The 16,644-nt window shown below is 40.4% G+C and overlaps 1 protein-coding gene across 1 annotated transcript in view; it reads left to right on the top strand.

Annotated features, from left to right (window-relative positions):
* Nucleotides 1-16,644, top strand: part of slc22a18 (solute carrier family 22 member 18) — a 40,829-nt gene that overhangs the window by 21,805 nt on the left and 2,380 nt on the right. Inside the window, exons 6-9 of the mRNA XM_061887437.1 lie at nt 6,053-6,163; nt 12,467-12,567; nt 12,650-12,751; nt 14,979-15,099. Coding sequence (XP_061743421.1) covers nt 6,053-6,163; nt 12,467-12,567; nt 12,650-12,751; nt 14,979-15,099 — 435 coding nt within the window. The remainder of the gene's footprint in view (nt 1-6,052; nt 6,164-12,466; nt 12,568-12,649; nt 12,752-14,978; nt 15,100-16,644) is intronic.

Here is a 16,644-nt window from a genome sequence, read left to right as displayed (position 1 = left end):
ACCCAGTGTTCACAACTTGCCTGCACACCTGTGGGATGTTCCAAATAAGTGTTTGATGAGCATTCCTCAACTTTATCAGTATTCATTTCCACCTTTCCCAACTTTTTTGTCACGTGTGGCATCAAATTCTAAAGTTACTTATTATTTGCAAAAAAATAAAGTGTTTAGCAGTTTGAACATCAAATACGTTGTCTTTGTAGCATTTTCAACTGAAAATGGGTTGAAAATGATTTGCAAATCATTGTATTCTGTTTGTATTTACATCTAACAATTTCCCAACTCATACGGAAACAGGGTTTGTACCTCAAATCATCGTCTCCTATTGAAATTAATTGAAATACATTTAATTGGTACTTTGCCGTCTCAAAACACCACCATTTTAACATGTCCTTTTAAAAGAAAAAAATAAACTTTTAGAATACAAATATTGTATGAGAAACTATCAAATGTAATGTGATCAACTACAGTAGTTTTATTAAGTAATGTAGCGAGTGTGGGGAGGGCAGGTAGAGCAGAGTCTCAGGGTTGGGGCAATGAAGGTGTTCAGGTCCTCAGCCAATTGTTACCTGAAGGGTGGGGTGTGGGTTTCCTGTAGTTGGTAACCTCTTGTAGGCCTTTCAAAACTGCTGAGGGGTTGTTAGCTAATAACTTTTTGTCCTCAATACAGGCTTAGCAGTTTTTAAGGATGAATTAGACAGTGATTAGAGGCTCCTAAAGTTGCAAAGTTAACAGAGCGATCAGAGTCCTTTATTGCTGTGTAGCAGTAGTACAGCGTGTTAGCTCCCCTGGTGAGGCACTTAATATGCTGTTTGTATTCTTAAAGCCCCCCGGAATGATCAGCAGGGAGACAGGGTGTTTTTTTTCCACGTCTGCAATATGGTCAGCCAGGTGCTGTGACGCCTATGTTCTGCAGGCCTTAGATGGTATGTAAACATCGACTACAATACACGAACAGACCTTCTACGGCAAGGGTGAGCAATTAATTTTTACCGGGGGCCGCATAAGCAACCCCGAGCACTGCTAGATGGCCACATCGATAATATTTCAATTAAATTTTGCTCAATATTATTTTTGATAAACCGCAAGATAAATAATAATAATAATAATAATAAATAATAGTAATAATAATTATAGGGATTTCATTTAACCTAACTTAACTTTATACAAAAGCAGATTGCTTTTGATGGTTTTATTTTTAACACTGTCTTACACAACACTTCCTGATGTATAATACAATGAGAAAATGTCAATTTCTGCACAGGGTTCATTTCTGTCACTTTATCCTGCATCCTCTTTAAAAGTCTAACATTTTTCACCGTCAGATTTGGACAACCATCTGTTGTCACACCTGCCAGCTTGTCCCATTTCAGTCCTAACATGTCCAAATACACATTCACCTCTGTGAACAAGTCATTACCTGTGGTTGTCTCTTTAATTGACTGCATGGCTGCCAGCTCCTCCTTGATTTGAAAGTCTGCAGTTATCCCACGTAAGATGAGCAGCTGGGCGGTGTCACGTACTTCGCAGTTCTCATCCAAAGCCAGCGAAAACAGTCAAAGTCGGCCGTTCTGTTTTTCAGCTGAAGCTCCAAGTTTCCAGCGATGGTCTCAACCCGCCTCGTTACAGTGCGTCGGAAGAGTGACCCGTTCTCAAATACGCCCCTCTTCTTTGGGCATATCAGTGCAACAGAGTCCAATAAGCACTCCTTTATGAACTGTCTGTCAGAAAACACCTTTCTGGCGATTTTGTGAGAAATGACGAAACCTGTCCCGACGACTGCATCTCGGGGGATGTGAAATTTGGCAAAAAGTCCTTGTTGTTGGGTTTGCCGTTTTACCATCAGCGCATCAGCCTCCCTTGCGCGCTCTTCAGGCAGATTCTGGTATTTTTCCTCGTGCTTCGTCGTGTAGTGGCTTTACCTTTAATTTCTGTTAAATACTTGGCAGTTAATGTTTTGTTGAAAACACGGCATTCGTCATCAACTTTTCTTTTTTTTAAAGTGAGCTGACATCTCAGCGCGTGGCACAGTGGGAGAGTGGCCGTGCCCAACCTGAGGGTCCCTGGTTCAATCCCCACCTAGTACCAACCTCGTCACGTCCGTTGTGTCCTGAGCAAGACACTTCACCCTTGCTCCTGATGGGTGCTGGTTAGCGCCTTGCATGGCAGCTCCCTCCATCAGTGTGTGAATGTGTGTGTGAATGGGTAAATGTGGAAGTAGTGTCAAAGCGCTTTGAGTACCTTGAAGGTAGAAAAGCGCTTTACAAGTACAACCCATCTTGGGGATAACCGGGCATCACTTGTCGCTGTGCACCTTCACTCACAGGTTACACACCGACATACGTCCATAAATAACACTTTTCAAAATAAAAGCAGCACAGTTGTTTTGCACGCACGACATATATGTTTTTTAAAGTTCACATTGACTCACAATCACGGAAGTAATACACATAACGCTTTTCAAAACAAAAGCAGCACCGTTGTGTTGCACACTCGACATAGATACTTTTTTAAATGTATTTTGTAATTTAGAATTGGCCTCACGCGGGCCGAACAGGGACGCACAAAGGATGTGGCCCGCAGGCCGCAGAATGGTACTCAGCTGCTTCAACACTGAGACATCTGTGCACCAAACTTTATATAGAAACATATACCGCCTCTCTTCGTCTTCCCTGAGAACTCTATAACAGTGGTTCTCAAATGGGGGTACGCGTACCCCTGGGGGTACTTGAAGGTATACCAAGGGGTACGTAAGATTTTTTTTTTAAATACTCTAAAAATAGCAACAATTCAAAAATCTTTTATAAATATATTTATTGAATAATACTCCAACAAAATATGAATGTAAGTTCATAAACTGTGAAAAGAAATGCAACAATGCAATATTCAGTGTTGACAGCGATATTTTTTGTGGACATGTTCCATAAATATTGATTTTAAAGATAATTTTGTGAAGAAATTAAGTTCATGAATCCAGATGGATCTCTATTAAAATCCCCAAAGAGGGCACTTTAAGTTGATGTGTAGAAATCTTTATTTATAATTGAATCACTTGTTTATTTTTCAACAAGTTTTTAGTTATTTGTATATCTTTTTTTTCCAAATAGTTCAAGAAAGACCACTACAAATGAGCAATATTTTGCACTGTTATATAATTTAATACATCAGAAACTGATGACATAGTGCTGTATTTTACTTCTTTACTTTTTTTTTTTTCAACCAAAAATGCGTTGCTCTGATTAGGGGGTACTTGAATTTGAAAAAAATTTTCACGGGGGTACATCACTGAAAAAAGGTTGAGAACCACTGTGCTATAACACAGTGGCGGGCCGTGAGTTTGTCACCTAGGCCTTCAGTGCTGTCCTACTTATTTCGACCTCACCTCTCAAAATACCGCAATTTATGTCACCGCATGGACACGGCTGGAGATACTATACAGAAACTCACTTGCACACTACTGGGCATTGAACTCAACAGTGTACAAAAGGGTCTATTTTTCAGCGCATTTTACATTGAATACCACAGTACCACATATCTTACGTGGTACTGTCAAAATTAAAATAATTGTATAAAAACAAATGAAACATGAACAAATAAAATATTTGTACTCACAATTTGTAGCACGCATCCGACGCCGTATAAGCCAGTGGTACCACTCGTAGTCGTTTGATCCGTGTGAAAGTGGCGGGGAAACCATTTCTCCGCCGGTGTGCCAAAATGTGATTGCCTGCCAAAAACTGATTTCCTTCACGGGAGCGCGCACCGCTCTCTAAACCTGCTTTGCTTGGCTTCGTCAGTCCACAGCAGATTACTAGGTGTAAGACAAACATTTTATCTTCGTGGTTATTGTACCAGCGAGATTTCTGTGGTTTGCTATGGCTCGTGTGGTTCCGGTGCCACTTACTATTTTCGCAACTTGTGATAGTCCCAAGTGAGTATTCAATCTAGAAGGCCTTACTGACAACAACTCATGATCTGATTGGCTATTGTAACTCCATCCATCCATCATCTTCTGCTTATCCAAGGTTGGGTTGTTGAGGCGTTCCCTGGCCAGCCGGGAGACAGTCTTCCCAACGTGTCCTGGGTCTTCCCCGTGGTCTCCTACCGGTCGGACGTGCCCGAAACACCTCCCTAGGAAGGTGTTTGGGTGGCATCCTGACCAGATGCCCAAACCACCTCATCTGGCTCCTCTCGATGTGGAGGAGCGAGCAGCGGCTTTACTTTGAACTCCTCCCGGATGACAGAGGTTAGATCGACAGGCGGATCGGTGCGGTGTCTTCAGTAATGTGGACGCTGTATTGATCCGTTGTGGTGAAGAAGGAGCTGAGCCGGAAGGCAAAGCTCTCAATTTACCGGTCGATCTACGTTCCCATCCTCACCTATGGTCATGAGCTCTGGGTTATGACCGAAAGGACAAGATCACGGGTACAAGCGGCCGAAATGAGTTTCCTCCGCCGGGTGGTGGGGCTCTCCCTTAGAGATAGGGTGAGTAGCTTTGTATACAAACTGAACTAAAAATTACTTTTATCTTTATGATCCTGACTTCAGGTTATGTTTGGCCAGGTCCCCTCTGAGGAGCTGAGAGGTACAGTAAGCTATCCAGGATGTCTTCACTTAGCCAGATTTCGTTAAAACAGGGCGGTGGGTCAGCAAAAAACCGGTTTCTGGTGTTTAGGAGCACCAATTCGTCCATCTGATTAGTCATGGAGCGAACATTTGCCAGGTGAAAAAATGGAAATGCAGTGCGTAATGTCGCTGCCTCAGCTTACTAAGGACATCTGTTCTTTTTCCCCGTCTTTGGCGTATCCGGCATCGTCCAAATAAAGCAGCTGCTCCTCCGTTGAGAATCTCCGTGTAACTCTCTGGTTCCATAAGAACCGGTGAAAAGAGTTCAGCAGAGGACTGTCCAATGTTTAATAGTTGTTCTCAACAAGGCGCCTACTTAAAGATATAGGTCTGTGGGGCAAGGAGCTACACAAAGCCACAGAGGAGCTGGCTGAAGACACAGAGAAGGCAAGTTTCTGGCTTCAGGTGAGGAGGCAAGACAAGGCAAGGGGAGTAAGCAAATCCTGAAAAAGACTAGTTGAGGGGGGTGACTGGGAGACGTGCCTGTTCATTACACCCGCCACCAGGAGATGTTTCGGAATAAGAAGCGAAATGAATGACAGTGAATTACCATGAATTGAATAACGTGGACACCGACTTAAACAAGTTGAAAAACTTATTCGGGTGTTACCATTTAGTGGTCAATTGTACGGAATATGTTCTGTACTGTGTAATCTACTAATAAAAGTTTCAATCAATCAATCAAATGGGCCCGGACTGATGACCCCGCAGCAAGCACAATAGGTGGAAGTGGAGTTGCGGTCAGCTGAGAACCTAGAAGGTTTGTACATCTACCCAAACAAACCAATCGCTGGTAAAAGAAACCAGAGAAGGGCAGCAAAGTACTGCAGAAATAAAGAAAGATGATACAAATACAGGAGAGTGCAGTCCTGTGGCATCTGATCAGGGTTCATCAGTTCATGTTCACAGATTTAGATAGGACAACTCCAGTTGAGCCGGAACCAAAGTATTTATCCTCTTCAAGAGGAGACATGCCCCAACAAACGACAAATAAGATACACATATAAAACCACAAAAAAACCAAATCATTATTGTCGGAGCGTGTCCCCTCTTGTAGGGGATAAATACTTTGGTTGGATCTGGCACCTGGCTCTTAGACTACAGCAGTCCTCTCTAAGTCTGAGAGCATGAACTGCTGAAGCCGCCTCGGATCAGAGACTAAACGCCTTATAAGACAACCTGAAGAGTCCAGTTGCGATCGATTCAATGCCCTGAGAACACAATGACTCAATGAATGAGAACATTCAGAGGAATGACAGGGTGTTGTGGATCTTTCCGTGATTCCATGAAATAGTCTTAGCATGCTAGGTTGTTCAGCAGTGAATAACAACATCATTTTTAGATTCTGTGGCATATTGCATGACATGATTCATTACTTCTGTCAGTACTTTCAGTTATTGTTTGTCCTTTATGTTTAAATCCACTCCAGCCGAGATGAAAAACAAGTCAATATTCAACGTGGGACAGATTACAAGACTCATAAAGTATCCAGGTGTGCTGTCCACTTTTGTTGTGAAGATTGTTGCAGGTTTACCTTCAGGTGAGAACTTACTTTCTTTCCTCAGTTTCAGCATGTGATCATTTACTTTACTTAGACTTGTTTGTCATACAGTAAATCCGGTTTATTCGCATATGTTTGTGTGTATTTTATATATATATATATATATATATATATGTAGGTGTAGGAAAAAATCACAAGACTACTTCATCTCTACAGATCTGTTTCATGAGGGGTTCCCTCAATCATCAGGAGATTTTAATGGAAGCATTCACATACAATGGTTTATATAGAGCACAGAGTGGGTGGGTACAAGCAGGCGTAGGGTGTGGTGATTGGCTCATGTGTTACCTAGGAGGTGTTTCCGTCTATGGCGGCATGTTAAAATGATTTCACTGCGCTTGTTGAGGGATGATAGATCTGGATGGTATATAATAAACAGTTTCTCTTTTAAGCATAGGTTGCATCTTTTATTACCACTGTTGTAAGGTGTGCTGGATGCAAGAATTTGCCATGTTATTGAATATTCAACATTATTGTCTTTGAGGTTCCAAATGTGTTTGCTGAGTTCTGTAGAATTCTGCAAAGTCTGGTTTCTAAAGGAGGCGTTGTGATTATTCCATCTTGTTTTGAACGCTCCTTCGGTTAATCCTACGTACGTGTCGGATGTGTTAATGTCCTTGCGTATTACCTTTGCTTGGTAAACGACTGATGTCTGTAAGCACCTTCCGTTGAGAGGGCAATCAGGTTTCTTGCGGCAGTTACATTCATTATTGGTTTCAGAGTCGTTTAGTCTGGGGGTAGGCAGTCCTTTTGCAATTGCTTTGTTGTGGTTTGAAATGATTTGTTGCATGTTATTCATACAGCTGTAGCTCAATTTAATGTTGTTCTTGTTGAATATTTTTCTTAGGGTGTTGCCTTTGGGGAAGTGTTTGTCGATCAGAGTGAGGAACTTGTGGCCGATGTTGGTTGAGACGTCTTTGCTGAATGGCGGATTGTACCAGATGATGTTGTTTCGTTTTCTGCTCTTTTTTGGTTGGTTTCCTGGGGTGGGTTCATAGGTGAGGGTGAAGTTGTATCCGCTTTCATCAAGTGCTTTCTGGTACGGGGGGGTTGCTTGGTCGAATTCAGCTTTGCTGGATGACAGCATCGATAGTCTTTTATTAATTCCGGTAGGTATTCTTTTCGTGGTGGTGGGTGGGTGGTTGCTGTCGTGGTGCACGTATTGGAGTGTTGTGTTGGGTTTCGTGAATGGTTGGTAGCTGTTATTTCTCAGGTTGAAAGTGACGTCGAGGAAGTTGACGGTTTGCTTGTTGGCTTCAATCGTGATCCGTAGGCCGTTTTCTTTGAAGATTTGGCATATGCGCTTCTTGGTGTTCTCACTGCTCCTTGGCGAGGCGCGGCACTCTGCCAGTCCATCATCACGGTAAATACCAAGGTTCAGGTTGAGGCTAGCAAGCTGGGAGAGGAGGAAACTCCCAACGAGTTCGCACGTTTCTGCTCCGTCAAAACTCCCCATAGTAACGTCAAATGTTGAATTGTTCTTTTTTTGCCATGGTGTACTGTTGTGGATGAGTATGGAGTTCTTTGCGTGGGCAACGAAAGAAACATCATCACCCACGCAAAGAACTCCATACTCATCCACAACAGTACACCATGGCAAAAAAAGAACAATTCAACATTTGACGTTACTATGGGGAGTTTTGACGGAGCAGAAACGTGCGAACTCGTTGGGAGTTTCCTCCTCTCCCAGCTTGCTGGCCTCAACCTGAACCTTGGTATTTACCGTGATGATGGACTGGCAGTGTGCCGCGCCTCGCCAAGGAGCAGCGAGAACACCAAGAAGCGCATATGCCAAATCTTCAAAGAAAACGGCCTACGGATCACGATTGAAGCCAACAAGCAAACCGTCAACTTCCTCGACGTCACCTTCAACCTGAGAAATAACAGCTACCAACCATTCACGAAACCCAACACAACACTCCAATACGTGCACCACGACAGCAACCACCCACCCACCACCACGAAAAGAATACCTAGCGGAATTAATAAAAGGCTATCGATGCTGTCATCTAGCAAAGCTGAATTCGACCAAGCAACCCCCCCGTACCAGAAAGCACTTGATGAAAGCGGATACAACTTCACCCTCACCTATGAACCCACCCCAGAAAACCAACCAAAAAAGAGCAGAAAACGAAACAACATCATCTGGTACAATCCGCCATTCAGCAAAGACGTCTCAACCAACATCGGCCGCGCGTTCCTCACTCTGATCGACAAACACTTCCCCAAAGGCAACACCCTAAGAAAAATATTCAACAAGAACAACATTAAATTGAGCTACAGCTGTATGAATAACATGCAACAAATCATTTCAAACCACAACAAAGCAATTGCAAAAGGACTGCCTACCCCCAGACTAAACGACTCTGAAACCAATAATGAATGTAACTGTCGCAAGAAACCTGATTGCCCTCTCAACGGAAGGTGCTTACAGACATCAGTCGTTTACCAAGCAAAGGTAATACGCAAGGACATTAACACATCCGACACGTACGTAGGATTAACCGAAGGAGCGTTCAAAACAAGATGGAATAATCACAACGCCTCCTTTAGAAACCAGACTTTGCAGAATTCTACAGAACTCAGCAAACACATTTGGAACCTCAAAGACAATAATGTTGAATATTCAATAACATGGCAAATTCTTGCATCCAGCACACCTTACAACAGTGGTAATAAAAGATGCAACCTATGCTTAAAAGAGAAACTGTTTATTATATACCATCCAGATCTATCATCCCTCAACAAGCGCAGTGAAATCATTTCAACATGCCGCCATAGACGGAAACACCTCCTAGGTAACACATGAGCCAATCACCACACCCTACGCCTGCTTGTACCCACCCACTCTGTGCTCTATATAAACCATTGTATGTGAATGCTTCCATTAAAATCTCCTGATGATTGAGGGAACCCCTCATGAAACAGATCTGTAGAGATGAAGTAGTCTTGTGATTTTTTCCTACACCTACATATTGCGCTCTACCACGGTATCGAGCACTATTCTCTGGATAATCCAATCAAGACATATATATATATATATATATATATATATATATATATATATATATATTTAAATATGTATATATATAAATATACACATTTATATATCCATATGCACACATATATATATATATATATACAGTATATATATATATATTTAAATATATACAGTAAATGTATATATATATGTGTGTATATATATGTATGGATATATATATATATATATATAAATATATATATGTATATACATATATATATATACATATATATGTATATATGTATGTATATATATATATATATATATATATATATATATATATATATATATATACAAACCCCGTTTTCATATGAGTTGGGAAATTGTGTTAGATGTAAATATAAACGGAATACAATGATTTGCAAATAATTTTTAACCCATATTCAGTTGAATATGCTACAAAGACAACATATTTGATGTTCAAACTGATAAACCTTTTTTTTTTTTTTTTGCAAATAATCATTAACTTTAGAATTTGATGCCAGCAACACGTGACAAAGAAGTTGGGAAAGGTGGCAATAAATACTGATAAAGTTGAGAAATTCTCATCAAACACTTATTTGGAACATCCCACATGTGAGCAGGCTAATTGGGAACAGGTGGGTACCATGATTGAGTATAAAAACAGCTTCCATGAAATGCTAAGTACTTCACAAACAAGGATGGGGTGAGGGTCACCACTTTGTAAGCAAATTGTCGAACAGTTTTAGAACATTTCTCAACGAGCTATTGCAAGGGACTTAGGGATTTTACTATCTACGGTCCGTAAAATCATCAAAAGATTCAGAGAATCTGGAGAAATCACTGCACGTACTGCATCAAAAACAGACATCAGTGTGTAAAGGATATCACCACATGGGCTCAGGAGTTAAAACTCTGCTATGCAAAGCAAATCCCATTTATCAACAACACCAAAGAACGCCGCTGGCTTCGCTGGGCCCCAGCTCACCTAAGATGGACTGATGCAAAGTGGTAAAGTGTTCTGTGGTCTGACGAGTCCACGTTTCAAATTATATTTGAAAACTGGACGTGGTGTCCTCCGGAACAAAGAGGAAAATAATCATCCGGATTGTTATAGGCGCGAAGTTCAAAAGCCAGCATCTGTGATGGTATGGGGGTGTATTAGTGCCCAAGGCATGGGTAACTTACACATCTGTAAAGGCACCATTAATGCTGAATGGTCCATACAGGTTTTGGAACAACATATGTTGTCATCCAAGCAACGTTATCATGGACGCCCCTGCTTATTTCAGCAAGACAATGCCAAGCCACGTGTTACAACAGCGTGGTTTCGTAGTAAAAGAGTGCGGGTACTTTCCTGGCCCGCCTGCAGTCCAGACCTGTCTCCCATCGAAAATGTGTGGCGCATTATGAAGCGTAGAATACAACAGCGGAGACCCCGGACTGTTGAACGACTGAAGCTCTACATAAAACAAGAATGGGAAAGAATTCCACTTTCAAAGCTTCAACAATTAGTTTCCTCAGTTCCCAAACGTTTATTGAGTCTTGTTAAAAGAAAAAGTGATGTAACACAGAGGTGAACATGCCCTTTTCCAACTACTTTGGCACGTGTTGCAGCCATGAAATTCTAAATTATTATTTGAAAAAAAATAATAAAGTTTATGAGTTTGAACATCAAATATCTTGTCTTTGTAGTGCATTCAACTGAATATGGGTTGAAAAGGATTTGCAAATCATTGTATTCCGTTTATATTTACATCTAACACAATTTCCCAACTCATATGGAAACGGGGTTTGTATACCGTATTTCCTTGAATTGCCCCGGGGCGCTAATTAACCTCTTCTCACTCCTGCGCTTACCAAAGGCATGCGGTAAAATGAGCATGCGCTAATTATTTTAAAACCTCTTCTCACTCCGGCACTTACCAAAGGTATGCAGTAAAAATTTGAGTGTGATGTAAGCTTGGACCTTAAATCCTACTGAATAGCTCTTAATTTTCTTCGCTTTATGCGATTTCAAATTACCGGTATTGGAATCAGCCTTCTCCATTTTGAAAATGATGACAGGGGAAGTGTCACTCGTGACGTCACGAGTTTGACCAGGCAGTAATTCAAGGCAGGCGCATACTATATGCCCTGCGGCAATTCAAGGAAATACGGTATATACATATTTACATATTCATATATTCATATATTTATATATTTATATACACATACATACAAACCCCGTTTCCATATAAGTTGGAAAATTGTGTTAGATGTAAATATAAACAGAATACAATGATTTGCAAATAATTCTCAACCCATATTCAGTTGAATATGCTACAAAGACAACGTATTTGACGTTCAAACTGATAAACATTCTTTTTTTTTGCAAATAATCATTAACTTTAGAATTTGATGCCAGCAACATGTGACAAAGAAGTTGGGAAAGGTGGCAATAAATACTGATAAAGTTGAAGAATGCTCATCAAACACTTATTTAAACATCCCACAGGTGTGCAGGCTAATTGGGAACAGGTGGGTGCCATGATTGGGTATAAAAACAGCTTCCCAAAAAATGCTCCGTCTTTCCCAAGAAAGACGGAGATTTGTTTGGTGTGGGTTCACAGTGTGGGCGTATTTGTAACAGTGTTAAAGTTGTTTATACAGCCACCCTCAGTGTGACCTGTATGGCTGTTGACCAAGTATGCTTTGCATTCACTTATATATGTGCGCGTGTGTGTGTTAAAGCCGCAAATATTACGTGACTGGGCCGGCACGCTGTTTCTATGTAGGAAAAGCGGACGTGACGCAAGGTTATAGAGGACGCTAAAGGCAGTGCTTTTAAGGCATGCCCTAAATATTGTTGTCCGGGTGGAAATTGGAAGAAATTCAGGAGAATGGTTGCTCCCTGGAGATTTTCGGGAGGGGCACTGAAATTTGGGAGTCTCCCGGGAAAATCGGGAGTGTTGGCAAGTATAAGTATTAGCAGTGAAGAGCGGCACTGCTGCTGTATAATACCAGCGGGCCATTTCTAGTGTTAATTTGATATTGCCTCAGGGGCCAAATAAAATTACACAGCGGGCCAGAGTTTGACACCCATGCTCTAGACTCTGGCTTGCTCTCATTACATGTTTAGCCTTGTCCTCCTGTGATAATGTTACTTAAGATAAAAAAACAGTGTATTTAATGTAATGAATGTGATTATTATTTGCTTGGAAGATACATACTTTTTTGTGAAACTCATCCGATGCTGATCTGTCAGCACATCTCCATTAGTCGCTGTTCTCTTTCTTCAGGAATTTTCCAGGTGATGTTTTCTGTCATGGCAATGGACTTTTTTAAGCTGACGCCTAAACAAAATGGCTACTTAATGGCATATTTTGGGATAACCCAGATGGTGAGTATTATTTCTTCCACACGTTTGGAACACGAAGACTAACTGGCATGAAAAAATCCATCAACTGCCAACATGTATCCAGGTGATGCAGGGAGGGGTGATCGGACATCTTACGGCGAGGTACTCCGAGAGCTCGCTGCTACTTCTGTCCATCGGGGTTTCTGCTTGTGTAGGCCTGGCTCAGGTACACACCTGCAATCACACACACCATGTGCTGTAATGATTCATTTGGCTCTTGAAACTGTCATCTGGAATGTTCATTTTGTACATGCTTAGTTGCTTTTAGCAAATGCCCAGTTTTTTGCAAGCTCAGGAAGTTTTATTTTTGAGTCATTCCGAGTCGCTGCAATTTGCTTGTTGTAACTATAAAAAAACTCAAATAGTTGTCTTTTTTTTTTTTTTTTTACTCTAAATCCGATAATACACATATTGAACTATTAATTTTTTATTTGAGTTTTTCACAAGGTCCCTACAATGAAGGGAATAGACTTTTATTTATCCCACAAAAGTAAAAATTATGTTGCTGCAGTGCAAGTTTTTTTGCAGTTCAGTGCGTAATGATAAACCAAAAAATAATAATACGTACTACATATTTCTCACTAATATGTAAAGGCAGAAAAGATAAAAAATTACATAAACCCCCCCCCCACAAAAACATTCGTATTTCACACCACAAAAAAAGACTCGTTTGAGTAGGACTGTGTTTTTAGCAGGTAATTGTCAAACAAATAAAATAAAACGACATGGCATTCATGCTAATGGCGTGCTGACACCAAGCACCTTACAGTGATACAACGACAAAATATAAAAACAAAAAGCAGAAAAGCTGATATTTTAACCTCCTGCCAGGATCTGAAAGACGCAACTTCCTGTTGACCATGTAGAACAGGGGTGTCAAATCAATCAATCAATCAATCAATGTTTATTTGTATAGCCCTAAATCACAAGTGTCTCAAAGGGCTGCACAAGCCACAATGACATCCTCGGTACAGAGCTTACATTAGGGCAAGGAAAAACTCACCCCAGTGGGACGTCGGTGACAGTGACTATGAGAAACCTTGGAGAGGACCGCATATGTGGGCAACCCCCCCCCTAGGGGAGACCGAAAGCAATTGATGTCGAGCAGGTCAAAGTCAAGGCCCGCAAATGAATTAACTATGGCCCACTGGATATTTGATTAGTATTAGATCCGGCCCACAGGCCACAGCCGCCTGCTGCTGTTTTGCACGCACTAATACTCCATCAGTGTTGATGCTAGGAATTTTCAAAATGGGGTCCCAGGGACCCCATCAAGTCATAAAAATGGTGTCCCACTTTTTTGTAACAGTTTTGAAAACAAATGATAAATGTATGCATTATCCTGTTATATCTCACATTTTATATTGTCTTTCGGTGTCATAAACGTTACTTAATTCATTAAAAAAAATAATACAAAAGAAAACAAGTTTTTGTGCATATGCAAATGTATTCGGTTGTAAACATTCATTCACTTTCTTCTTTCCTTCATGGTAGTTTTTTCTACATATTTATTGTAATATTTTAAGAATGTTTTTGTTCTATTTTTGGCTAAAGAAAGACAAAGAAAACAATCTGGAGTTGTCTTTATTTTTTAGTTTTAATGCCATGATTTTAGTAGTCCGGCTCGCGTGTGCACACATTTTCCTCCATGCGGCCCCTGAACTAAAAAAAATGTGACACCCCTGATGTAGAATGACCCACATATTCTGTAAATCAGTGGTTCTCAAATGGGGGTACGTGTACCCCTGGGGGTACTTGAAGTTATGCCAAGGGGTACATGACATTTTTAAAAAATATTCTAAACATAGCAACGATTCAAAAATCCTTTATAAATATATTTATTGAATAATACATCAACAAAATATGAATGTAAGTTCCTAAATTGTGAAAAGAAATGCAACAATGCAATATTCAGTGTTGACAGCTAGAATTTTGTGGACATGTTCCATAAATATTGATGTTAAAGATTTCTTTTTTTTGTGAAGAAATGTTTAGAATTAAGTTCATGAATCCAGATGGATCTCTATTACAATCCCCAAAGAGGGCACTCTAAGTTGATGATTACTTCTATGTGTAGAAATCTTTATTTATAATTGAATCGCTTGTTTATTTTTCAACAAGTTTTTTTTTTTTTTTTTTATATACCTTTTTTCCAAATAGTTCAAGAAAGACCACTACAAATGAGCAAAATTTTGCACTGTTATACAATTTAATAAATCAGAAACTGATGACATAGTGCTGTATTTTACTTCTTTATCTCTTTTTTGTAACCAAAAATGTTTTGCTCTGATTAGGGGGTACTTAAAAAAAATGAGAACCACTGCTGTAAATCACGTCTAATAAAACCCCTTTCCATATTGGTGGCCTTAATGCCAGAATTCTTCTTCCTGCAGGCGTACATGCAGAATGTGTTCCATTTCTGCCTCATTGTGGTCCCCATGATGTTTTCTCTCAGCACGTTCAACGTCATCACAGACAGTTTGCTCACCAAGAGCGTACCTTCCACGGACACAGGTAAGATCCTTCTGATCCCATGTAAATCCCTTTTTGTCACGTTAGCAACACTTTTTCATCTCCGAAACCGATGCTCATACTGATACTAAAATCTATACCAACCTCATTTTATCTTATCTTCCTAGAGTAATTTTTTGTATGCATGCATTTTACTTAAAAAAAACATACAGTATGTTTAAAGGCCTACTGAAATGAGATTTTCTTATTCATACGGGGATAGCAGGTCCATTCTATGTGTCATACTTGATCATTTCGCGATATTGCCATTTTTTGCTGAAAAGATTTAGTAGAGAACATCGACGATAAAGTTCAGAACTTTTGGTCGCTATTAAAAAAGCCTTGCCTGTACCGGAAGTAACAGACGATGACGTCACCGGTGTGAGGGCTCCTCACATTGTTTATAATGTGAGCCACCAGCAGCAAGAGCTATTCGGACCAAGAAAGCGACAATTTCCCCATTAATTTGAGCAAAGATGAAAGATTGGTGGATGGGGATAGTGAAAGTGAAGGACTAGAAAAAAAAAAAAGAAAAAAAATTGCAATTGCATCGGGAGCGATTCAGATGTTTTTAGACACATTTAATAGGATAATTCTGGGAAATCCCTTATCTTTTAATTGTGTTGCTAGTATTTTAATGAGTTAAATAGTACCTCATAGTGGGAGGGGTGTGTCCATGGGTGTCTTGACGCCAGTCTCTGAAGGAAGTCACAGCAGCTGTACAGACGGCACAAGCTCAGCTGATCTCCAGTAAGTGGAGACTTTTTACCACAATTTTCTCACCAAAAACTGCTGGTTGACAAATGGTCGGAATCCATGTTCGCTTGACCGCTCTGATCCATAGTAAAGCTTCACCTCCGGGAATTTTAAACAAGGAAACACCGTGTGTTTGTGTGGCTAAAGGCTAAAAGCTTCCTACCTCCATCTTTCTACTTTGACTTCTCCATTATTAATTTAATAAATTGCAAAAGATTCAGCAACACAGATGTCCAAAATACTGTGTAATTGCACGATGAAAAGAGACGACTTTTAGTCGTAAGTGGTGCTGGCTAATATGTCCCCTCCAACCAATAACGTCACATACACACGTCATCATTCCGCGACGTTTTCAACAGGAAACTCCGCGGGAAATTTAAAATTGCAATTTAGTAAACTAAACCGGCTGTATTGGCATGTGTTGCAATGTTAATATTTCATCATTGATATATAAACTATCAGACTGCGTGGTCGCTAGTAGTGGGTTTCAGTAGGCCTTTAAACTATGCAACAAATATCCCACATAACGATAAAGCTGCTCATTGTAGCATTTTTCATCCAGATCGGTTGTTTAGATTGTGTCTAATTCTACACAACAGCGTATTTGAAGGTATACAATCCTTTGCAGTAAGCAATCACTTGTAGTGTGGAGCCCTAGGACCTCTAAATTGACACGTACCATGGCAGCTTTTGCTATTCTTTAAATGGGCGCCGAATAGATGAGGGGGAAAAAGATTCACATTCATTCAAATTAGAAGGATCTGGCAAACTGGGTAAAAACGATTTCCTCAA

This window comes from Nerophis ophidion, linkage group LG25, assembly GCF_033978795.1.
Source record: "Nerophis ophidion isolate RoL-2023_Sa linkage group LG25, RoL_Noph_v1.0, whole genome shotgun sequence".
In the NCBI taxonomy this organism is placed as follows: Eukaryota; Metazoa; Chordata; class Actinopteri; order Syngnathiformes; family Syngnathidae; genus Nerophis; species Nerophis ophidion.
The sequence above is the reverse complement of the archived record's forward strand: the minus strand, read 5'-3'. Positions and strand labels throughout refer to the sequence as shown.